General features: G+C 38.3%; 9 protein-coding genes across 9 annotated transcripts; 5 read left to right on the forward strand and 4 right to left on the reverse strand.

Annotated features, from left to right (window-relative positions):
* Positions 1–1,012: 1,012 nt before the first annotated feature.
* BDF20DRAFT_988366 (uncharacterized protein) lies at positions 1,013–6,226 on the forward strand (the record flags this gene model as incomplete). Its single annotated transcript, XM_053085269.1, has 5 exons — positions 1,013–1,151; positions 1,219–1,262; positions 1,333–1,729; positions 1,807–2,076; positions 2,144–6,226. Exons 1-5 carry the CDS (start codon positions 1,128–1,130, stop codon positions 6,224–6,226), a joined length of 4,818 nt encoding a protein of 1,605 aa, XP_052935684.1. The 5' UTR covers positions 1,013–1,127.
* Positions 6,227–6,567: 341 nt separating this feature from the next.
* Positions 6,568–7,941, reverse strand: BDF20DRAFT_836210 (uncharacterized protein; the record flags this gene model as incomplete). Its single annotated transcript, XM_053078934.1, has 2 exons — positions 6,568–7,042; positions 7,253–7,941. The coding sequence occupies 2 exons, from the start codon at positions 7,939–7,941 to the stop codon at positions 6,568–6,570; spliced, it is 1,164 nt and encodes a 387-aa protein (XP_052935685.1).
* Positions 7,942–8,147: 206 nt separating this feature from the next.
* Positions 8,148–9,641, reverse strand: BDF20DRAFT_836211 (Argonaute siRNA chaperone complex subunit Arb1-domain-containing protein; the record flags this gene model as incomplete). Its single annotated transcript, XM_053078935.1, has 3 exons — positions 8,148–9,132; positions 9,225–9,515; positions 9,592–9,641. The coding sequence occupies 3 exons, from the start codon at positions 9,639–9,641 to the stop codon at positions 8,148–8,150; spliced, it is 1,326 nt and encodes a 441-aa protein (XP_052935686.1).
* A 1,028-nt stretch (positions 9,642–10,669) lies between these two features.
* Positions 10,670–15,353, forward strand: BDF20DRAFT_906455 (DNA polymerase family B-domain-containing protein; the record flags this gene model as incomplete). Its single annotated transcript, XM_053083275.1, has 6 exons — positions 10,670–10,753; positions 10,848–11,001; positions 11,066–11,959; positions 12,040–12,880; positions 12,975–15,153; positions 15,216–15,353. The coding sequence occupies 6 exons, from the start codon at positions 10,670–10,672 to the stop codon at positions 15,351–15,353; spliced, it is 4,290 nt and encodes a 1,429-aa protein (XP_052935687.1).
* Positions 15,354–15,528: 175 nt separating this feature from the next.
* On the reverse strand, positions 15,529–16,438 carry BDF20DRAFT_874629 (n-alpha-acetyltransferase 38, NatC auxiliary subunit-like protein). The gene is made up of 4 exons (XM_053081277.1): positions 16,257–16,438; positions 16,113–16,153; positions 15,908–16,032; positions 15,529–15,835 (listed from the first exon to the last, which is right to left on the reverse strand). Exons 1-4 carry the CDS (start codon positions 16,282–16,284, stop codon positions 15,745–15,747), a joined length of 285 nt encoding a protein of 94 aa, XP_052935688.1. The 5' UTR covers positions 16,285–16,438; the 3' UTR covers positions 15,529–15,744.
* Positions 16,439–16,533: 95 nt separating this feature from the next.
* On the forward strand, positions 16,534–18,125 carry BDF20DRAFT_913729 (alpha-1,3/1,6-mannosyltransferase ALG2; the record flags this gene model as incomplete). Its single annotated transcript, XM_053084107.1, has 4 exons — positions 16,534–16,591; positions 16,661–16,974; positions 17,040–17,311; positions 17,384–18,125. 4 exons carry the CDS (start codon positions 16,534–16,536, stop codon positions 18,123–18,125), a joined length of 1,386 nt encoding a protein of 461 aa, XP_052935689.1.
* Positions 18,126–18,745: 620 nt separating this feature from the next.
* BDF20DRAFT_975783 (camp-dependent protein kinase regulatory subunit) lies at positions 18,746–20,688 on the forward strand. Its single transcript, XM_053085074.1, has 3 exons — positions 18,746–19,134; positions 19,306–20,220; positions 20,283–20,688. The coding sequence occupies exons 1-3, from the start codon at positions 18,900–18,902 to the stop codon at positions 20,459–20,461; spliced, it is 1,329 nt and encodes a 442-aa protein (XP_052935690.1). The 5' UTR covers positions 18,746–18,899; the 3' UTR covers positions 20,462–20,688.
* Positions 20,689–20,956: 268 nt separating this feature from the next.
* Positions 20,957–22,556, forward strand: BDF20DRAFT_820478 (Septin-domain-containing protein; the record flags this gene model as incomplete). The annotated part of the gene is made up of 6 exons (XM_053077545.1): positions 20,957–21,092; positions 21,172–21,303; positions 21,388–21,604; positions 21,706–21,823; positions 21,903–22,358; positions 22,434–22,556. The coding sequence occupies 6 exons, from the start codon at positions 20,957–20,959 to the stop codon at positions 22,554–22,556; spliced, it is 1,182 nt and encodes a 393-aa protein (XP_052935691.1).
* A 917-nt stretch (positions 22,557–23,473) lies between these two features.
* On the reverse strand, positions 23,474–24,640 carry BDF20DRAFT_565800 (40S ribosomal protein S26-A). The gene is made up of 2 exons (XM_053075757.1): positions 24,555–24,640; positions 23,474–24,175 (listed from the first exon to the last, which is right to left on the reverse strand). The coding sequence occupies exons 1-2, from the start codon at positions 24,555–24,557 to the stop codon at positions 23,846–23,848; spliced, it is 333 nt and encodes a 110-aa protein (XP_052935692.1). The 5' UTR covers positions 24,558–24,640; the 3' UTR covers positions 23,474–23,845.
* Between the last annotated feature and the right edge of the window lie 135 nt (positions 24,641–24,775).

The raw sequence follows: 24,775 nt of genomic DNA on the forward strand, positions 1-24,775 counted from the left end.
AAGATGCAAGAAAAGATACAAGTTAATCTGCAAAATAAACTGAGATATCTACACCTTCATTTCGTTTTTACAGGTTTAGTAAGATGCTTGTACAAATTAAAATCCTCTATCAATTTCAAAATATAAGCATAGATAGTATTCGTAATACAAGTGCAAATAACACGTCCTACTTATTCGTAAAATGATGATTACATCGATTTCCTACATGATAAGAGCAATTAGGACAGGAATGGTGACTACATTGAATTCAGTGTCACAACTTTAGAGATTGGAATCAACGAGATGTGTGGTAAAATTTTCTACTGCGTTTGTATTAATATCAGTACCAGCCTTCTTCAATTAGATCATACTTTATATCAATAAAGTTGCATTTATCTGGAAAAGGATCTAGCTTAGATAGCAACGGCTCATAAATCATAACCAAAGGAGGCTGTTGCAAAGTGTGTACTGGTATCATAATAGTTCCAATTACCTTAAAAAAAGTCCAAGTAAAGTTCCGAGCAGTCTTTTGTGAAATCTTCACAAAAGGCATTGCTATATAGCTGCTTCATATATTAATGTAATATATGGCTATTCTTGAGAGTATCAATGGTTTTTTGTTCTTTTAAAAATGCTTAATGTTGTACCCTCTTCAATTGACTATACTGCGGTTAGCCTACCGCAGCAGGCTAATACCAGTTTTGTAACTGCACTCCCGTAGTCACAGAGGGGTCATAAGTGTCTGTGCAATTGTTTACAGACATTTAGAAAACAGAAAGCAAGTAAATAAATTTCTAGAGATGAGAAATTTGTCCGGCATCTCGGTCGATCGTAATCCTCACCTGTGTCCTTGATTCTTTAAAGAAGTATAATCCTCAAAAGGGAATATTTGATCAATTTTGGAAATGATGAAGAATGCGTACCTTGAACAACAATAGTCGGAATGTAAAAATAGTTTGACGAAAAAAAACGATAACGTTAAACTATTGGTAAATTAGCGAGGACTTTTTTTTTTGTTTTTCTTTTTTTTTTTCTGATGTAGCAGGCTAGAAGAAGACTATTTTTTCCCCTTTCCTTGTCCTTCGTGCTTCTTCCTTTCATCAGCAATTACTCTTTGATTGTTCAAAATAGGTTGTGGCATCCAAGCAATGATACTTCGTTGTAGTTTATCTGTAAGTACAGTTCTGCCTTGTCATTTCTTCATAATTGCATCTGTTAACAGATATGTTTCTTGCATAGCAATCTTGGGTAAATGATGATTTTTCTCCATGCTTTCGGGAAAGGTATCTGAGAAGTGTTCTTTTGTGTTAACTATTTACGACAGGATTATTCTCTTACAAAATTTACTTGTAGGGTGATAGACGGTGGATTATTGATGTTATTTTTGACATTTGCGATAGTCCACTTGATCGCAAACAGTGTGGACTATTATCGATCGCATTCGTCAGCCTATGCACCACTATTGAATAAATTACCCACCGCTGTTAGTCGCTCATACGGTACAACAGAAATTGACAGCAGCAATAATGAAAATTGTGTGGATGGAGATGATACCATTCCTTTGAAAATTGAGATCAAAGCTTTTCGATGGACATTGTATAATACCTCTCGAATCATTTTCTCCATCATCCAATTGTGTATGTTTACTTATGCAATTAGAAAAATCTTCAATGACGATTATACTTTATCACCTAACGAAGGCAGCCAATCTGATTTATTATTTGCTTACAGTGTCCGATCTGTATTTTGGGTAATATACTTTGTTGATGGGAGTACAAAGCAATGATCAAATGAAACCTTGTTAACTTTCTGTTTTTTAAACTTTAGGCTTATAATCTAATTATTTCCAGCGTAATCTTATACCTATCTTCGTCCTACAGCGTATTGGCGAATACACTATGCCAGCAACTCAATCTGTTATATTTGCTGGACTTTTTCATTACTGTTATTGATATCAGATCCTATTACGTCGCAGCAGTCAACCATAGCATCGGTTATTGTTTATCTATGGTCACAAGTGGCTTTGATTTCTTATTATTGATCATCATCATCAACGAGTCGCGTTGCGAACCAGTGAAACCTATCATAACCGAAGATGTAAGTTTGAGTGTAGGAATCGCAATAAGAAGAGAAGCATTGGATTGCTAACAATGTGCTTATACAGGGACGTATCATGTCGGGCGAGCATTGGGCTTCTTTATACTCAAAGTTTATGTTCAGCTGGGTCAACGTGATGATGAAGGAAGGATTTAAGCGCACATTGGATGATAAGGATTTGGTTGAATTACCACTCAACAACCGCGCCAAGTATACTTTGACGGATTACAATAACCATAAAAGATCAGCAAGCATTGCGGCAACGCTTATACGAACCTTCCGCTGGGAACTGGCTTATCAAACATTGTATTGTCTGGGTTGGACAATTTTTGTATTTGGTCCACCTTTCTTCTTAAACAAGATTGTCAAGTATATCGAAAATCCGATGGGAGAGCCAGTATCTACAGCATTTTTGTACGTGCTCGGTCTATTTATCACTAACTCAGCTCAATCTTTGCTGCTCCAGCAAGGTCTCTATATCGGCCGTACTTTGGGCATCCGAATTCAGTCTATCATTATCGGCGAAGTTTTTTCAAAATCATTGCGTCGCCGTGATCAAAGTGGATCTTCCAATGCAGCTACTTCGGCAGTGGATGAGGAAACCAAGACCGTCGACTCCAAATCGGGTGATGATAAAAAGTCAGACGCCAATGGTAACGTGAACAACTTACTATCCGTTGATGCACAAAAGGTTGCAGAGATTGCTGCCTACATCTTCTATGTTTATTGTTATCCTCTGCAAATTATCTTCAGTATTTGGGGGTTATATAAGCTTTTGGGCACAGCAGCTCTTTGGGGTGTTCTGGTTATGCTTGCCTGCCAACCTTTTACTTACTTGTTGGGCTCACGCTTTGAGAAATCTCATTCCTCTGTCATGTCGGCTACTGACAAGCGTCTCAAATTGATGAATGAACTTCTCTCCGCTATTCGTATTGTAAAGTTCTTTGCTTGGGAAAGCGAGTTTAAAAAGCGTATCATCGATGCCAGAGATAACGAATTACGCGCGATTCGATCCCGTTTGATGACATTTATGTGGATGGTGAATTCGTGGTTCTTTATCCCTATTCTTATTATGGTCGCTACTTTCTACGTATATACGAAGGAGCATATATTGACTGCGTCTGTTGCTTTCACAGCCTTGGCATTATTTAATACTTTCCGTGGTGCTTTGGATGAATTGCCCCTGCTGACGTCTTATTTAATTCAGGCCAATGTTTCCATCAGACGTGTAGAAAAATTCCTTGATGAAGAAGAAGTGGAGCTCCCAGTTCAAAGAAATACCCATGCCAATAACAACGGCGTCATTATCGGCTTTATTGATAATGCTTCATTCGGTTGGGAAAGTTCTTCTGCTGATTCTGCTACTGCCAACAAACCTGCTATCAAGGATTTAAATTTGAATTTCCCTGTCAACAAGCTGTCCATCGTTTGTGGTCCGACTGGTTCCGGAAAGACAACCTTGTTAGCCAGTTTACTCGGTGAGACACGCTGCCTTTCGGGCCAAGCAATTTTGCCTCGTGTCATTCCTAACAAAACCAGTCCACTAGGAGGGGCTGTCTCAGGCATTGCTTATGTTGCTCAAACGGCCTGGTTACAGAATTGTAGTATTCGCGACAATATTTTGTTTGGGTTACCTTTTGATGAGGAACGCTATCAAGCTGTTCTGTACATGACTGCATTGACTCGTGACTTGGATATCTTGGAGTTTGGTGACGCTACTGAAGTTGGAGAGAAGGGTATTACATTAAGTGGGGGTCAAAAGCAGCGCGTTGCTATCGCGCGTGCTGTGTATTCTCAAGCTTCTACTGTCATTTTGGATGACTGCCTAAGTGCAGTGGACGCTCATACTGCTAAACATTTATACGAACACTGTTTGATGGGTGATTTGATGAAGCATCGTACTGTTATTCTGGTAACTCATCATGTAGGTCTTTGTTTATCCGGTGCCGAATACGTTGTCGCTATGAAGGATGGTAAAGTAGTGGCTGCAGGTACTCCTAAACAAGTGCTAAAATCTGGTGCTCTTGGTGAAGAATTAGCTAAAGTTGAAGAAGCAAAAACTGTCACCGCTGAAGAAAGTGCAGTCGAGGGTCCTATTCCTGTTGTTCCAAAAACAATGACACAGAAGAAGAACAACGCTGACGGTAAAGGAGGTAAACTGACACAAGATGAGGAACGTGCCCAAGGCGGCGTTTCTTGGAGTGTCTACAAGACCTACATCAACGCATCAGGTGGATATACATTTTGGTTCGTCGTGCTCATTCTATTTGGTGTCGCTCAATCTTGTGCACTGGCACAAGACTATTGGATCAAGGTTTGGTCAGCAGCCTATGGCCAGAGTTACCATGTTCAGGAAGATGGCTCAGCCAATTTCACTTCCAGTGATTATGTTCAACAGCAATCACTGGGCTTTTATTCCGTTCATAACACAGCATTCTCCATCCTGGGTCAGAACTACTTGAAATCAACCTTTGTTCAACCACTCATGAACACTCTCGAAGCCGTCAAAGATCCTTCTCAAACAGTAGATGTAGTCTACTACCTGGGTATCTACTTTTTGATTGGTGTTTTAGCCTTATTGATGACTACTCTTCGTACTTTTATCCTCTTTACTGGTTCTTTGAGAGCCTCTCGTCGCATCCATAGTGAGTTATTAACTCGTATCTTACGGGCTAAAGTTCGCTTCTATGATACTACCCCATTAGGCCGTATTGTCAATCGTTTCTCATCTGATCTGGCTACTATTGATCAAGAAATTTCTCCTTCGCTTACATTCCTTATTTATTCTATTGCAGCCACCTTGTGTGTTATCTTACTCATCTCAACTGTCACACCAACTTTCTTGATCCCCGGCTCTGGCATTGCATTAATGTTTGTGGCCATTGGCGTTTATTATCTTCGGACGTCGCGTGACATGAAGCGCCTGAACTCAGTGAGCCGTAGTCCTATCTATGTTCAATTCAATGAAACGGTGAACGGTGTTACGACCATTCGTGCCTTTGGATCTCAACTTCGTTTCATTAATGAAAACCATAAGAAGATTGACAGCAATAACCGTCCTTTCTTGTGGATGTGGGCTACTAACCGTTGGTTGCATTGCCGCGTGGATGTGCTAGGTGCCTTTGTTGGCTTCTGTACTGGCTTTGTGCTTGTCTTATCGCGCCATTGGATCGATCCTGGCTTGGCTGGGCTCTCTCTTAGCTACTCGTTAACATTCACACATCACGTTTTATGGGTCGTCAGAACTTATGCTATGAATGAAATGAACATGAATGCTATTGAACGTGTGCATGAATATTTGGATGTAGAAGAAGAACCTCCTGTTGACGTCCCCGCGATGGAACCTAGTCCCACTTGGCCTGAACAAGGTTCTATTGAAGTCAAAGATTTGGTTATGCAATATGCACCGGAAAATCCTCCAGTGATCAAAAATATATCGTTCAAGGTCAATTCCCGCGAAAAAGTCGGTATTGTCGGTCGAACAGGTTCTGGTAAGTCTACCTTGGCGCTTTCTATTTTCCGATTCATGGAGCCCACGAGTGGTACAATCAAGATTGATGGTGTTGATATTCATAAGATCGGTTTGAATGTCCTTCGTTCTCGTTTGACAATTATCCCCCAAGATCCCGTATTGTTCTCGGGTACGTTACGTAGTAATTTGGATCCTTTTGGTCAGCATAATGATCTAGAGCTCTGGGCTGCCTTGAAACGGTCGCACTTGATTGATGAGCAGCAGCAACAGGATCCCGAACACAGTATTACTTTAGATTCTGTGGTCGCTGAAAATGGCTCGAATTGGTCTCAAGGACAGCGTCAGTTGATTGCTTTGGCTCGAGCTCTTGTCAAAAAGTCTTCTTTAATTATATTGGATGAAGCAACCTCGTCGGTTGATTTTGATACAGATCACAAGATTCAGCAGACTATTCGAACAGAGTTTAAAAATTCTGCATTGCTTTGTATTGCTCATCGTATCCGAACAGTAGCAGATTACGACCGTATTCTTGTATTAGATCATGGTGAAGTGAAGGAGTTTGACACGCCATACAAGTTAATGACAAAAGAAGGCGGCATCTTCAGTCAAATGTGTTTGCGTTCTGGTGAATATAATGAACTTTTAGCCATTGCTAAAGCTAAAGAAAACATGGAATAATAAGCCTTAATACGTTGTCCCTTATTTATTCTCCCTTATATATATATTATCAATTATATTATAGAATATCCCCCCTTTAGTGTTTATATATCAATTTTTCTATAAAAAATTACTAATAATCTATCTGTTTTGAAGTGCTTTAACTACGCTCGTCATCATTTTTAAGCAAACAAATTGACTTTCTGAAATGAATCTCAAACTGTTTAATGAAAACTCGACGTGGAATATAAAGTTTGAACAGGCAACCTTTTACGATAATTTATTGTTCAGCAGTTATGAAATGTATGGGTCTCTAATAAGATGAAATATACCTCTTTTTGTATATAAAACGTATACTCATGTTAGAACTGTCTAGCCACTCTCAAAAATACTTCTTGCTGCAGTATAGGATTGATGAACAATCTTCCTGTTATTAGGAAGAACAACGTTGTCAATATGATACGTATCACACGCGATGCTATAACCGTCCATCGATGATTACTGTGGTTGTACTGATTATTATGAGCCTTTCGTCGCATCTTGATTGTTTGTACTTCTACAGCGACTGCAGCACCATGTATAAGAAAGAATAGCGTAAGCTCGAATGTTATTATACGGGCGGCAGCTGCTATCATGAAATCATGTATTATCCCACTAAGAAGAAATACAAGGAAACCACAAATGGTCGGATCTAAACTGAATATAGATGTTTGGTGTTTGATAGCTTGCAATTTTCGAAACTCGTCGCTTTTTTTAACGTCAACTAACTGTTTGCGAGTGAACTGTGTAAAAATAAATTGATGATATAGCCTGCTGACTGGTCGATTCCATCGGCGACTATGAAAGGAAGAGTTTCATCAAAAAAAGAACTTTTCTTAAAGCAAAAAAAGGGAATCGCAGACGATAGCTTGGTATACTTTACTTCCAAAAATCTTTTGGACTGAAATTAGACGAACCACGCAGATAATGTTATAGATATTGCGATGTATAAGAATCAGATTCTTAGTTTTCTGGAGTCATGGACACATTTGATTTGAGCCAACCTACCTTGTTGACATGAAAGGATTATCAAAAACATCATTGAACCTTATTAATGTAATTGCTTGAGCTACTCCCATTATAATATCCGTCACGCTCATCATACAATAAATCTTCCAGCCCAATGCATAGGTTAAATAGAGAGCCTTAAAACTATAAAATGGATACTTCAAGATTGTAGACAAATTTTTAGGTAGTATCACAGGATCTAGCAGCAATTTCATAAATGCAAATTTGGCTAAACCACGAACGGTTTTCTTTAAGCCTCGTATTCTAATCTGCTGTTTGCTCAAATTAGCTTTGGATTCGTCCTGAAAAGTAGCAATTTTTACCAACTGAGTAATCCATCCTTTAAAAGCAACCAAAGTTGAGTTCTTGTTGCTCTTGATATCTGCTATTTGTTTTTTGTTGGCAAGGTAAATAATCTGTGCCGCCAGAATCCATGGCTGAACCATAAATGATATATTTCCAAAATCGTACTTTGAGGCGATAAAAATTGGAAGTATGAAATGATATGTTGCTATAAATACATGCAGGATAATTTTGGTCTGGCGTGTAGTAGTCGGTACAGTTTTTATCAAAAAATAATCGAAAAACAGTACTCCCATATATATAAAAGCTAGAGTTTGTACTGGTAAAATAACAGGTGTAGGAAGGCGCAAGTATGTAACATAGGATCCTACATGTGGTGGTATCATGCTCTTCCAAAGATGTTCGACCTCAATATGAGAAAGAAACGAAAATAAATGAGTAGAAAATTTTTTGTCTGCTAGCCATCGCCATCCAAATTTGATCTTGATACTCAGCAGCTTTCTTTCTTCCAATGCTTTAAGGTTATCCATTCAATGTGCAAGTTTTATAATACATAGACAAAACAAAGTAAACGCTATACAGTTATTCGATCTTAATAATCGAAGCGTTCGTCTTCATCCAAACATTCATCTTCCATGTAGAAGGTGGGGTTGATACGGGTGATGAAGTCTAGAAACCATTCTCCATTGCTTAATTTGGTGATATCGACTGTGGCAACCATGCCCACCAGCATATAATCAACGATTTCTTTTTCAAAATATACTTTAAACTCTTCACGGTTATCTTCTTGATTTTCAAATATGACTTGAATCAATTCATCAGGCTGGGCTTTTTCCTTATCATAAGGAGCAATTTCCTTAAATTTGACAATGGTCGCTTTCCGACTCTCTACAGCAGATACCTGTTCAAGATTTGGAATATGTTTACGAACAATTTTCTTGGTTTCGTCAAGAGCGCTAATGTTATCACCTTGTGGAAACATATCAGAGAACAAATTCAATCCTTTTTGATCCATCCACGATATATCCAAATTTGCAAGAGTATCGTCTGTACCAAAAACAGAAGTACAAGCCTTATTATAGCCCCCAGGTACCATTAAGCTCAGCTGCTTACAAAGAGGGAGCTCAATCTTGGCTTTAGCACAAATAGCACGCGCACCGGCAATATCTTCTGCGTACTCGGGAGCTACGTTACGGATCTCCAGGTACCTTAGAAAGGCATCGATCAGCTTGGGAGCATCGATGAAGTCAGAGAGACCTGTAAAACGCGATTCACGAATAAAGGTGTTGCCCAAGAATACCTGAGCAACTTCTGTAAAGTTTACTTCCAACCCTTCTTCATCTTCAACATCAGGAACATAATCAGTTGCTGCCTTGGCAGCTTCCCAATCAACGTTTGCCTCAGGATCAGCAGGAGTATCAGCACTAGTTGCACGACCCAAAAACATATTGGGTCCCGTCTTGATACCGCCAAAGGCGAGGTAGCGGTCAAATATCTTCTTTTTGGCGTCGGTAAACTTATGATTCTTACGATATTTCCAAAGAGCGTATTCAATTCTTTGTGCAAGTGGATTTGAGCTATCGAGTTGAGTTACCCATATAATGTGTTTTGTTCAGCAGAAAGATAAAATAATGGAAAAGATTTTTTTTCACCACAAATCAACACTTACGGATCATATGGGTTTTCAATAACGTCTTCATTATTGTGTTCTTGATAGTCGTCAGGTATTTCAGAACCGGCTTCTGGCAAATTTGCAGTTTTAGATTTCTTCTTTTTCTTCTTCTTCTTCTTCTCACCGTTTTGAGCTGTTTTATTTGTTTTCCCTAAACTGACAGGTGTTGCTAGCTCTCGTGGCAGATCAGCAATTTCTTCTTCTTGTTGCTGACTAACGTCAATTTCGTTGGGTGGGGAGATCTCATTGTCATCGTCTGCGATTCTATTCTGCTCTATATATTGCGCTCTATATTGTTACGACATGGCAAGAGACGTCAGTAATGTATATATAATTATCAATTTTCAGTTGTAATAGAGCCTACATAAAGTTTTCTCTAGCCTCTTGTGTCTTAAGATCTTGGTCTTCCACCATTGAACGATTTTGGTCAAGGTATAAAGAAAAACAATGGAATCACTGAACAAAGAGCATAAATTATGGCGCTATTTTAAACTTTTTTTTTTTTTTTTTTTTTTTGCCCTGATTTCCGTCCACCCAAACTAAACGCAGTTGGTAGGTCGTCATACACTGAAATGATCTTTGACCCTTTTCACCTTTTTATTTCTGAAGAAAATTCACAAGAAAGAGAGTACAAACAATTGTAAGCAAGATTGAAGTGCATTGACCCTGTAGGATAATTAAATATAACTCTCCTTGCTTCGTAAAATAACGGCTTATTCAGCGAATTATAAATTATCAAACTAAGAGTGTTTTACTGGCCCAAATTATTGATATATCATAGAAAGTGAGCTTCTGATGTGACAAATTCAAAAAAAGTTGAATCGCCAAGCTAGCCCAAAGCTACTTTTTCACGTTAAAATTAATATGTACTGCTAAAGCAAAAACACAGATGAGAACAGTTGGATAAATTACAAATGATGAACTTGTTCTTTCCGTCAAATGTCGTATTCAAAACAACAGTTAGCATGCTTGTGAACATTGCCAAGATAAATAGGTTAATTTTTGGGTTGCTCACACAATTATTTTTCATTGGCAAACATTTTTTATTATGCAGCGATTAATGCATTTCGGTCTAAAGCTCTATAAAGGCAATCAATTCCCTACTTTCCCGGATTCACTTGCTTTGACTACTAGGCATTCGTCTACCACCAAACGTGCCAAGCGACTGGCTTCGCGGTTAGGGCCTAGTTAGGGTTAGGAATTTGGTACGATTAGGATTAGGATTAGTATATGTATTTATTACTGCACTCAGGTTAAGGTGAAATATTTCCCAGCTTCAAAAATCAATTGTCTTTTTGCACTTGACTTTCCTGACGCGTCGGAGTTTTGGAAAAAGAAACGCGAAAATATTAAATCGGGTCCACAAAAAATTTGAAAGGCACAAAAAAGAAATCGCCCCTCCATTTCTTGTCTTTGTCTTCTCCATATCGCCACCTTACGCCATGAGCAGTCGATCGGATAGAGCAAATAAGTTAAAGCAACTACGAGAAGCTAAGCTAACGAAAAGTAAAGCAAAAAAGATTCAGGTACAAATGCACACGTTTATATGGTCAGCTCGCAATAAACAAAATAAGGAGTACTGAGAAGTAAGTTTTCCACTACCATCTTTATTGTCAAAAGGACGATGAGCAGTTCTTTGAGGAACTAGAAGAGGATACATACAAACAGCTTGATGAAGATTTTGTAGAAGATGATGATAATGCAGGTTATATTGACAATGGATTTGATGATCAAGTATTTTCAGACGAAGAATACGACCAAGAGCCAGCAAATGGTAATTACTGTAGCAATCAAACAAAAAAAAGGATAAGTACATTAATCTCAACTGTAACATGCAGGCAAACGAAAGAGAAAAACAGGCAAACAGGAAAAGAATTTGAAAAAGGAACCGGTAGTAGCCAAACCGAATCAACAAATCAATCGCTTCTTCAACAATTCCACCTTAAAATCTGCGTTGAAACCAAAACCAAAGCCGGTTGATGAAGAGGAAACTGAAGATTTCATGGCAAGCTTGCTATCAGATTTCAGCTCAAGCAGTAATACAATGCCTCCTGCCAAAAAAGTCAGCAAATCATTAAAATCATCTCCTTTAAGGTCTGCAGTAAACAGACCGAAAACCCTTAATACAGCTGCATCGATGACGTCCACTACACCAGTTGTGACATTTAATCAACGTGTTGATGCCAAAGACGCCCAAAAGACATCTTTACCTTCGAATGAAAATGGTCATTCATCCAGCTCAACCGTTGACCAAATCAGCAACAACATCTTGAACGATACATTGGATGAAGATATAATGTTCGATAACGATTTCGGGCCTGATGATGATATGGATGCAATCATGGATGATGCGGATAAATATGCTGACACTACGCAAAAAGAAAAAGAAGTCGATAGCTTAATGGTACAACAGAGAGCGCCTAATTTTAAAACTACCAATTTGAAGCAAATTCCTAGCGATTTACAGGGCTGGAAAGTGACTGATGCAGCTATGGCCGATACATTTAACCAGGATACCATGAAAGAAGAAACACAAAAAATGGATATACTTGAAAGTAACAAGCATCTTCACTTTTGGTGGTATGATGCTTATGAAAGGAAAGAAAAGGGTTATGTCTACCTATTTGGCAAAGTATTGAATAAAGGGACCAATAAGTATGTCAGCTGCTGTGTTACTGTCAAGAATATCGAAAGAAATTTGTTTATTTTGCCTCGCGCACGAAAATTGAATGGTATGTTCAAAATGCTAAAAGCTTTAATAACATATCGGATAGACTAACAAACAGAACCGTTTCCTTATATGTGACTGAAGATGAAGGAAACGCGACAGAAGAAGAAGTTAGTATGGCAGATGTCTATAGTGAAATATCAGAATTATGTACGAAAAAGGGAATCAGCAAATTCGCTTCAAAGGAAGTGAAGAGAAAATATGCGTTTGAATCACCTGATGTACCAACAGAAAGTAGCTATTTAAAAGTATTATACGGTTACGACCAGCCAGCATTCACTGGGGATGAAACGGGTAAATGTTTCAGTAAAGTATTTGGTGCGCCTACCGGGCCATTGGAGCATTTCTTAATCAAGCGTGACATTATGGGCCCATGCTGGTTGGATATTGCCGATGCTCAGTTAAATAACGTCAGCGAAACGTGGTGTAAAGTTGAAATCTGCGTTGAGGACCCTAAAACCGTCAACCCTCTTGTCGACGCTAGTGGCAACAGACCCACTCATTTTCCTCCTTTAGTTGTTATGTCACTCTGCTTACGTACAATTCTCAATGAAAAAAAGAATGTCAATGAAATTGTTGCCGCCAGTGCCTTTGTATGTGATTCTGTACAAATCGACAATGCTGTACCTATCGAGCAACTGAGCAAGTCCCGTTTTACAGTAGTTCGCCAGCTGGACAATAAGCCTTATCCTGCTAATTTTACTGAACTAGCTGCAAAAGAACGGAAAGAAAATGGATTTACCATTCAAGTAGAAAGAAAAGAAAACTCGTTGTTAAACTATTTAATTGCAAGAATTTATATGTGTGATCCAGACGTAATCGTGGGGCACAATTTTGCAGGATTCGATTTAGATGTATTGTTGCACCGTATGAAAGCTTTGAATATCCAAAACTGGCACAGATTGGGTAGATTAAAACGTAGAAAGTAAGTGTACAGCCCAGCAATACATTGCTAATGGCGTAACTATATCCAAAAGCACCAATAGAACAGTATGTTAACAGGGTAATTTAACCAATAGTTGGCCTAAACTACAAGCAGGAGCTGGTGGCGCTGGGGAGTCTACCTTCCAAGAACGTCTGATTATGAGTGGCCGACTTGTTTGCGATACCTATTTAGCCTCCAAAGACTTGATTAGAAGCAAATCTTATCGTATGACTGACCTTGCTCAATCTCAACTCAAAATTCATCGCGAGGATATAGAATTTGGCAAATCTGCAGATTATTTCGATCATTCAGATACACTTTTACACTTGCTAAAACACTGCTCATTTGATTCTTTCTTGGCTATGGCCCTTATGTTCAAGCTGCAAATTCTACCTCTGACACATCAGTTAACGAATTTGGCTGGTAATATGTGGTCTCGTACAATGACAGGTGCAAGAGCCGAACGAAATGAATATTTGTTACTACACGAATTTCACAAGGCCAAGTATATATGTCCTGAGAAAACTTATGGTGGCTCAAAGACAGCAGTTGTCCAAGCAGCAGAAATGGAAGACGACGAAGAAGCAGCAGCCTTGGCATCCAACAGCAATAATAAAAGAAAGACAGGTGGCGGTCGACGAAAGCCGGCTTATTCTGGTGGTTTGGTTTTGGAGCCGAAAAAAGGTTTCTACGATAAATACGTGCTGTTACTCGATTTCAACAGTTTGTATCCATCCATTATCCAAGAATACAACATATGTTTTACGACTGTAAATCGTGCTTCATTTACTGAAGGAACCGGAGAATCTGGCGAAGAAAAAGTGCCAGATTTACCTGACGAGACTTTGCCGCAAGGCATCTTACCACGACTGATTAAAACTCTGGTTGACCGTCGTCGCCAAGTCAAAGATTTGATGAAAGGTAACATCTCCGAGGCAGAATATACCCAACTCGATATTCGTCAGAAAGCTCTGAAACTCACAGCCAACAGTATGTACGGTTGTTTGGGTTTTACACATTCTCGGTTTTACGCCAAACCTCTGGCTATGCTGATTACACATAAGGGTCGTGAAATTCTTCAAAGCACTGTAAATTTAGCCGGCAGCTTGGATATGAACGTTATTTACGGTGATACTGACTCCATTATGGTTTACACTAATCAAAATGATTTAAACGAAGTGAAGAAAATGGGTACTATTTTACGAAAAGCAGTCAACAAGCGCTACAAGCTACTTGAAATCGGTATTGACGGCTACTTTAAACATATGTTATTGTTGAAAAAGAAAAAATACGCTGCCTTGCTAGTCGAAGAAAAGCCAAATGGTGAACTAGTCGAAACAGTGGAGACGAAGGGTTTGGATCTAGTGCGTCGTGATTGGTGTGATTTATCGCACGATGTATCTGAGCGTGTTTTGAACTTTATATTATCTGACCATGATCGAGAGGAAGTGGTTACGGAAATCCATGAATATTTAGAAGTGGTGGCAGAGCAGATCCGACAGGGCGATGTCCCTTTAGAGAAATACGTTATCAACAAACAGCTTACTAAGCGACCACAAGATTATACAGATGCAAAAAATCAACCTCATGTCCAAGTTGCTTTACGTTTAATTGCAGCAGGTCATAATGTCAAGAGTGGCGATACCATACCTTACGTTATTTGTAAAACAGACGAAGAAACAAGTGGAGACAAGAGAGGTTCTGCTTTGAGAGCCTACCATCCTGACGATGTGATAAAAAATAATATGCAACTGGATATTGAGTGGTATCTTCATCAACAGGTTCACCCACCCTTGACCCGTCTATGTTCGCCTATTGAAGGCACAGATCCTGCTCGACTTGCTGAATGCTTAGGTTTAGATACAAGAAAATACAACTTCGCTCACACCAGCACCATTGCAGAAGAAGAAGATCCGGAATTCGCAACTTTAGACTCTCAAATTAGTGATGAAGAACGTTTCCAACATTGCGCTCGACTGCATTTGAGGTGCCAATATTGTGGTGAACAGGAGCAGAACGTATTTGAGAGCATTATACGGGTTTCAAACGATTCTCAAATTGAAAGTGGCTTTGACTGCACTAAATGTCATATTACTCTGGGTCAATCAAGTATACGTGTTCAGGTTATAACAGCTATCCGAAAACATATTCAAAGATATTACGAAGGATGGTATGTGTGTGATGATGTAACTTGTAATAATCGAACACGCATGTTATCTGTATTTGGACGAAGATGCATTCTTGATAATTGCCGTGGAACCATGAAGAGAGAGGTAAAATCGTACAACAATCATTGCCCATTCATAATGAACTCATTCGATATTCTTCCTATTAGTACACGGATAAGCAATTATATACCCAGCTTTTGTATTTTTCCTCTATCTTTGATCCCTCAAAAGCAAAGGACAAATACCTATCAGGACCCTTCGCAGGTAGAATCATGAAATTTTTGGAGCATGATAAAAACGGCTAACTAACAAAGCAAATGTTTCCATTTTTCTTTTATACCTAGATCAAGCAGAAGTCATCATTAACAAACACACTGCATTACTAATCTCCCTCCAAGCAATTGCAGATTTATATCTTGACAGATCGAAATATCGTCACATTGACCTTTCACAGTTGCTATCCCGACTGAATATTTAATTACTATCTTCATACTTAGAATTGCTTTATTACGTTCCTTGTTCAATCCCAATATAACTGATATGTACATAGTAGTTTACTTTCATTGATTTTCAATCTCAAATTCAATTGATTTTTGTTCAATATCAAAGATGATGGTATTATGAAAGTGCGTGTAAGAGTTAATCGCACTTTGAGAGAAATTCAATGGCTGTAGTTTTAATCAAATAGTTGCGTTTTTACAGTACTGCTTGTCCTATTGGATCTGCTTTAATTTCTGATAGATCGATACTTTCATCTTTTTCTGTATCAATTTCTCCAATGGTGCACCTATAATATAAGCTATCGTTAACAAACATTTGTACTTTGCAAGTGTCGGTTTTCGAGTATAACTGTTCATACACATTATCGCCCCTTATCAAAAATAAACCAAGTTTAACAACTTCTGTTCCTTCGCTGGAGAATACACGCTCTTCACAATGTTCCAAAATGATGTTCGCTGTTTGGTCAGTTCCTCTTAATGTGCCCTAAAAAAGCATACAAATATTAAACACGTGTTACAGCGCTGAAGCTCGATTCTTCAATTATTTGCAATGACTAGCTTTACAATTAAAATTCTGCCATCGAGAGTGAGAACTAAAACTTTATCTATTGTATTGATTATTTAATAAGCTCTTATTAGCTTGAATATTCCTTTGAAATTGTTGGTTTAGCTGCTTATTTTTCCACTCTAAGGATCGTAAGTACATACTGTCAACGTATGGCTGAAGTAAGCTCATTTGTGTAAAAGATAAGGTTGTTTAAAGATTTTCAAAGTAGAGATCGCTGAAAACGATCTAAAATTATATCGAAAAGGTTCAAAACGAAAATGCGTGTATTTTTTTTTCAAAAAAAAAAGAAAAACTCAAGCACACTACGGGCATACCATTTAGCTTTGGATGTTAAGTCACACCGAGCACGATCAATATAAATTAGACACGTTAAAGACGGACGCTTAAATATTACTGCTCTCTTGTTGCTATCACACAATGTCAAAAGGCAATGCTCCCTTGAAAGTTGCCTTTGTTCACCCTGACCTAGGCATAGGTATATAGCCTACTTTTCGAACCTATAGACAAAAGCGTCAACTTATACTTTGTGCTGATTTTAATACAGGCGGAGCAGAACGGCTGGTAGTTGATGCTGCCATGGGCATTCAGAGCAAAGGTCATATTGTCACTATGTACACCAGTCATCACGATCCAAACCATTGCTTTGATGAGACTAGAAACGGAATGTTGAGAGTATGTGTGATAGGCAATTTTTTACCTCGTAGTTTGTTTGGCCGATTCTATATTGTTTTCGCTGTTCTTCGACAATTAGCTCTAGTTATTTGGCTTTTGTTCCATGAAAAAAATACATACGATGTTATTTTTTTGGATCAACTGAGTAGCTGTATACCCTTATTGAAATGGTTCTCTTCGACTAAAGTAATAACTTATACTCAAATTCATATAAGAGAAATCGATTAGCTGATGTGGAACTATTATCTTAGGTATTATTCTACGGCCATTTTCCAGATGCATTTTTATCCAAGCGAGAATCAATATTAAAAAAGTTATACAGATTACCTTTTGATAAGATGGAAGAAGTGACAACAAACATGGCAGATACAATTGCGGTTAACAGTCAGTTTTCAGCAAGTATGTTCAACAAGGCATTTTCCTCAGGATTGAAACAGGCAACTGTACTCTATCCACCTATCAATTTTGCCTGCTATGACAATTCTGTTGATATGTCAGATCCTACTGTGAAGTTAATCGAAACGTAAGTTGTTGAATATGAACTTACTGAGAAATCCAACAAAAACCATTTATGTTATCTACCTTTATTCTGTAGGAACAAGAAGATTATTGTTTCGATTAATCGATTTGAAAGAAAAAAGAATATTGAGTTGGCATTAAGAGCCTTTGCTTTACTAGAGAAGAACAATTTGCTACCGAAAGACGATTTCCAACAAAATTATCGTCTTGTTTTGGCCGGCGGTTATGATAAGCGAGTCGTAGAAAATGTTGAATACTTGAAAGAATTGGATACCTTAGCTACCAAAATATTCGGTTTAAAAACGTTTACCATCTACCCAAGCCCGGGTATTCAACAACAACATGTACCTGAAGATGCTCAAGTCGTTTTCTTATGTTCTTTCAATGATGCTCAACGCACTTATCTATTGAACCGATCAATAGTGCTCCTCTATACTCCTTCTAACGAACACTTCGGTATTGTTCCCATCGAAGCCATGTACACAAGATTACCAGTGATTGCCACAAATAGCGGTGGACCTTTGGAAACTGTTATAGATAAAGTGACTGGTTTCAACCTTCCACCTGAGCCTGAGAAATGGGCAGAAGGCATCAAGGATCTTACATTAGGCAAATATGATAGGGCCAAAATGGGAGAAGTGGGCCGAGAGTATGTCAAGTCTAAGTTTTCTTTGGAGGCATTCTCTGATCAATTAGAAGATATGATGGTGCAATTAGTATCGACACCGAATGATCACCATTTCGGAGGGCCCTTGGCTTTTATCCTTGTAGTAGTGTTTGGTTTACTTTCTGCTTTCATTTACTCGTATTTCCAATAAAATTATGTGAGGGGTTTGAAAGTGTCCAATCAACTCAGAGATCAGCAATTCACACCAGTGCTTATCGCCCTTCAAATTTGTAATTATAAAAACAACTCTAGCAACTTACAATATAAAGTATCTTAATAATACTTGAAATGCGAAGTGCTACATTCATATCGAACTGCTACCGATATTAACCAAGGGCTGTTATCCTAGCTTCTCAGCAAGTTATTTCAGACCCCTTCGCAACCTCCTTTAAACTGCAAACCTTTTTCAAAGGCTTACGAATAGTACGCTTATTTGGACCACGTGCAGACATGCATGTACGCTTAATTTGCTGGACCTTATGATTTCAATAACTTTAGGAGTGGCTAGAGAACGTATGAAGCATCACAGTGAAGAAGAATTGATAATTAGTTTTTATTTTTGCCTCTTTCCACCTTTTTCTTGTCATATTGGTAAAGGTTGGGAGAAACGCAATGAGTAAAGATGAGCTTTTATTGTGGGGTGTAATAATCTGCATAATGAACATGAACCAAGAGGCACCTGACCTTATTATGTTGGTAAAGAAGTGTTAATAATCCACCTTTATACCACCCTAGACTACATAAGCATTGTCTGCATCTTTTATTGGTGTGCAACCGGAACAAAAAGAAAAGAAAATATTGTAAAACCGCATGTTCAATTACATAGCTTTAGAACTTCTTTGTTCTATCAGAGACAGCTCCTCAATTTTCGAAATAAAACTTTTTTCTCATTTTTCCTTTCAAAGATTGTTATTTTTCAAAAATAATGAATAACGATCAGCATCACCCGTTTCAGGTCACAAAAGAAACCGATGAATACACTCAATTATTAACTGAGTTGCATTCTGATTACTGTAACGAGCAACCCTCTGACGTTCTGCAGTTTTGTGCAAATTTCTTCATTCAAAAACTGGAGGCGCAACGCGCTGCTTTTAGACATACAAACCTCCATCAGCAAACTGAGGAGCGCCTCCAACGGCCCACTAATACTCTGTTTAATAGTAAGTAACTAAAGGCGTATTTTATCCCATATGCGGCGAAAATTTATTCGTCTTTGAAACATTATGAACCTTTGTATATGTGTTTAACTATACAAACAAACGAGCAGCTTAACCAATTCTTTTATTTGTTTTCAATTTTCTTTTTATCCTTCCTCGGAACGTACTTGCTAGACGACAGCAGTAGTAATGATTTACACCCATTGTCTGCACAATGTAGTTTTACAGACGAGTATCCTGCGAACGGTAACCCTTTTCAATGGAATCAAGATACACAAATGACCAACACAACAGCTGAGGATGAAGAGCGTGAGGAAGAAGAAGAGGAGGACGATTTCGAGGAAGACGATAAATTCTCGACTGCACCTTTACCTTCTTTACCACCCGTCAACTACAACCGTGGTCGACGTACTTCCGTAAGTGCTGAATCCATGGCACCCAGCTCTCACAAAGAATTTGTTAAAGTTGTCATCCCTAAATCAGAGGAACAGATGGAACGTATCAAAAAGAGTATTAGCAATAACTTTTTATTCCGTAATCTCGACGAAGACCAATATATGGATGTTGTGCATGCCATGTCAGAGAAGCGTGTACCTAAAGACGTGCGTATTATTGAGCAAGGCGATGTTGGTGATTATTTTTATGTGGTAGAATCAGGCACTTTAGACTGTTATATTGGGGACAATAAGGTTACCAACTATGAAGCAGGTGGCAGTTTCGGCGAACTGGCCCTAATGTACAATGCACCTCGTGCGGCAAGTATTACTACTACATCGAACTGTGTTCTTTGGGCTTTGGATCGTATTACATTTAGAACAATTTTGATGGAAAACACATCACGAAAAAGACGCATGTACGAGGATTTCTTATCAGATGTTGGATTATTGAAATCGTTAGAGTCGTACGAGAAGCATAAGATTGCTGATGCTCTTGAATCAGTTTACTTTGAAGATGGACAGGAGGTGGTTAAGCAAGGAGATGTAGGAGATCAGTTTTATATTATCGAATCTGGTGAGGCTGTAGTGTTGAAAACAGAAAATGGCGAACAACAACAAGTGAACAAATTGGAAAGAGGCTCTTACTTCGGTGGTATGCTTATTTAAATGAAATAGATATGCAAAAATGGATTACTAAAATGATTATCAAATTAGAATTGGCTTTGTTGAACGATGTACCCAGAGCTGCAACAGTGGTCGCTCATGGCAGGCTTAAATGTGCCACACTTGGGAAAAAGGCATTTACGCGTCTTTTAGGTCCTGTATTGGATATTTTGAAACGTAATTCAGAGAACTACCATGCTGTCATCAATCAGCAAACAGTGTCAGCTTAGAGTAGAGAAAGAAGAAGAAGGAACGTTAGAGAAAAGCTGTATAAAATGTGTAATTTTTTTGTGTATGCATAAGCAGTTGCGTTTATGTTATGTACGAAATGTGTGTTTGGAGTTATCTAGTGCATGTTGTCTTGCAAACCTATAACTCCTTTCGCCTTTTTATTTTACGAATGCCCCTCCCCCTATAAGTTTACCCTGAATAAAATTCAAAACACTTAAACGCTTCAAAGTTGTAGATCTCCTGGTTTTTTTTTTTCTTTTGTTAAATGACCTGACCCCTTGTTCTTTTAACATAGTTAACGTAACTTGGAAGTTAAATTATGCTTTCTCTTCCTTCTTTCTTCTCTTTTCTCACATTTTCTTACTTCTTCAAATTAATCAAAGATGACCGATATCCAAAGTCCAATTGCACCCACGGCTATCATGTCTAGCTCCGTAACTGTTAGCAATACTAATAGTAACTCTATGGATGATGCTACCAGCACTGCTACATCTATGGTCATCAACCCTCCTCCAAGCAATACAACTACCTTATCGCCTCATTTACCTAGTACAGGTATTGCTAATTTACCAAATCAACGACACAAAATTGTCGCTAAAAATGGTGCCAACTTTACTATCATGGTTTGCGGTAAGGAGATAATATATCAAAATTATTGATTGCTCACATATGAAAACTTAATACCTTTCTGGTATTTGAAAATTATTAGGTGAATCTGGTGTTGGTAAAACTACTTTCGTGAATACACTCTTCACAACCACTATTAAGGAGCCAAAAAACTTAACTAAAAGACATCTCAAGACGCCTGCAAAAACTGTTCAAATCAATATCACTAAAGCAGGTAAAATTAAATTGGGGAAGATGAAAGGGGAAAAAACTTGTTGTGCGCAAGTTTTTAAATTTTTTGTGTTATGTTACGATTTAGAGCTGGAAGAAAGGACGTTCAAGGTTAAGCTCACCATAATTGACACGCCTGGTTTTGGTGATTATGTTAACAACAGACACAGTTGGATTCCTATCGTAGATTTTATTGATGATCAGCATGAGAAATACATGCGGCAGGAGCAACAGCCATGTAGAAAAGGTGCAATTGACATGCGAGTACATGCTTGCTTATACTTCATTAAACCTACAGGTCACACGTAAGGATAGAATATTCCTTTTCTTCACATACACACTCCCCCCCCCAACCTCCCGTCACTAGATATCGGCACCCTAACAGCTTTATCGCTATACTTATCAGCTTAACTCCTCTGGATATTGAGGTGATGAAGCGCTTAGGCTCTCGTGTCAATTTGATACCGGTTATTGCTAAAGCTGATACTCTGACACCTGCCAATTTAGAGAAATTCAAACAGAATGTATGGGAGTTTCAAGTATTTCTCTGAATTAGACAACTTCGTTTTAAAGAAACAATCGGCTAACCAGTGCTGCTTTTAGATTCGCGAAGTCATCGCTGCTCAAAATATCCAAGTTTACAGCTGCCCTATTGATAGCGACGATGAAGACACTACTTCACGCAATAAAGACATGATGGCCGCTCTTCCTTTTGCTGTTATTGGATCTACTCAAGATGTTATAACCACTGATGGCCGTAAGGTCAAAGGTCGTGAGTACGCTTGGGGTGTTGCCGAAGTAGAGAATGACGCTCATTGTGACTTTAAAAAATTGCGTAGCCTTTTGATCCGTACTCACATGTTGGATTTGATCACTACGACAGAAGACCACCATTATGAAAACTATCGCCAAGCTCAAATGGAGACGCGTAAATTTGGTGAAGCCCGTACTCAACCAACGGAAAATGCGAAATTCAAGGAAGATGAAGATGTTTTGCGGAAGAAGTTTACGGATCAAGTTAAAGCTGAGGAGCAACGTTTCCGATTATGGGAGAAGCAGGTAAAGAAGTTGATACCATGAAAATACATGTCTGATGAATAGACTATTAAATTCTCGTTTATTGTGTCTAAATAGTTGCTTAATGAAAGAGATCGCCTTCATAAGGAGTTAGAAGCACAAGGCGAAAGGATCAAAGAATTGCAAAGTGAAATAGAATCTTATTATTATCACCAGCGAGACAAGTCAATTAGAAAATAATATGTGATCAGATCTTCTTTTCTTAGTAGCTTCTCCTTAAAACAATAGCATTTATACAATACTAAATTAGATCCTGAAGGAAGCTTGTCGACCATCTTTACAATTATAGGCAAATAAATTACTTTTTTTTGACTTTCGAACACTCGTAGAATTTCCGACAGGGAAGTAAATTTGAAATCAACATCTTCAGACATGGCAAAAATATAGCAGTTAATTTTAGAAAGACAAACATTTATTGATTATATTGCGAAAGATAAATTAAAAGTTAATTCATAATAGTATGCATACCTATGTTAATAAAATGAGATATTAGTACAGCTATTAAACAAATAGGTGCAGATTGATTATTTTGCTTGAAAAGATGCAAAAAATTAGCAAGGTTTCATCTCTATTTCATCTTTCAGAATAAAGGTTTCTTTCAACGAAGATCTCAAACTGAGCTGGGTTTAGATGTATTAGCATTAGGTGTTCATCACTCGAGATGAAAAGAGATAGAATAAAAAAAACCAGGCTAACCAATTGCACGCAGTTACAAGCATAACGCAGAACTGCATTACTAATCAAACTATATAATTTTGCCGGTACTTACTTTAATCAAAATGTTCGTCGAGAAGAAAGTAGAAAGAAAAGGGAAGTCGAAAAGACGAAATGCCAAAGAATGGCCTTTAAATACCATTTTACGCTCCAAAAATTTTTTTACTGCTTTTTCCGTTTTGACTGCTACCAAAGTCACTGTTTTCACTTTCAGTTGCTTCATTTAGGTCTGGTTAGCTAATCTGATTCAACTTACCGAACAAGTAGAACAAAAAGCTCTGTAAACATATCCATCATAAAAATTCAGTCAAATTAAGGTCATAGGGAAGAAGAATTGCAATCTTGCATTTATTACGTCCTTATTCATGACGTATGACAATAATAAACAAATGCCCTTAGATGTTTAACTCTATTTTTGAAACCCTTTTAAATTTTACATTACAGTTGAAGTTGCCTGACTCTTTACATCACATTTGCTTGATCCAAATAATTAGCCTTGCTGGCAACTTCATTGTTACAGCAATGTTTAAAAGTGCTCGTTGACCAGACTGGACGTGCCTTGCACAACTCTGGGCGGGGCCAACTTCCTTTAGTAAACTTCCATACAACCCAAACACTATCGCATATTGTGGTTGGTTTTTTTTTTACTCCTTTTTATTGTTAAACAATCGAAAAACCATGATGTTACATGCGTTGTATCAAAGAATGTACAAACCAAGAACTAGAGACTTTCTTTTTATTCATTTCATTCTTATTTAAGCCTTGTTAGCAGCCTTTTGGAATCTGAAACGAGGAGGGGGAAGACGGTTGCGACGATCAACGGCAGAACGGACACGGACAACACGAGCGTGAATGGCACAAGAGACACAGTAATGAAGCTTGACATACAACTTGGGGATAGCGTATTCTTCATAGACAGAAGCTTCTTGAAGATCACGGACGGCAGCGGCTTCAACCATGTTACGGATAGTGAAGCGCTTAATGGCCTTGTCCTTGGGACAACAACGGTAACAGTTGATACAGCGAACAAATTTGGTGTGGCCACGACCGTGCTTGTTACGTCCGTTATTTCTTCTCTTACAGGTCTAAGGAAAGCGAATGAATAGACTGATCAGTTTCATTTCTCTTGTTGCTACAAGCACACATGCACATTTCGACAGAGAATGGATATAAAAAATGTACAAAGCTGCTAAATGACAAAGTGATCCATTCAAAATAATGCAAATTTGTAACTCGACTACTTTTTTCTATGAAAAATGCAACAATAAGAAATTGAAAGACTGACACATGCGATGATTCCATGCAGGACTTGTAATTGTAAGAAATTCTGTAGGGCTGATTGAATCATGTATCATCCATCCATTCAATTTATCCATCAATTTTCGATCTGTTTAAACAGCTTTGTACTCTTTGCATATATCCATCCGTGCTGCTGTTATCCATTGCTGATGCCATGATACTAACCATATTATATGATCGAAGGTATCTCGAGAAAGGGAGATTTCACTAAATGTATTTCATGTCTTTTAATCTCCAGTACTACTTTCCCCCCACCCCCCCCCCCCCCCCCCCCCCCCGAGATGGATCTTTCCTAAGGCAGACACAGAGATTTTTGCCCGCCGATAAAGTAACCCATTCTGCGGCTGTTGAATTTTTTCGACCTTTTTTTACGTATAGGCCGAAAC

The sequence above is a fragment of the Mycotypha africana genome (assembly GCF_025528875.1).
Source record: "Mycotypha africana strain NRRL 2978 chromosome Unknown BDF20scaffold_6, whole genome shotgun sequence".
In the NCBI taxonomy this organism is placed as follows: Eukaryota; Fungi; Mucoromycota; class Mucoromycetes; order Mucorales; family Mycotyphaceae; genus Mycotypha; species Mycotypha africana.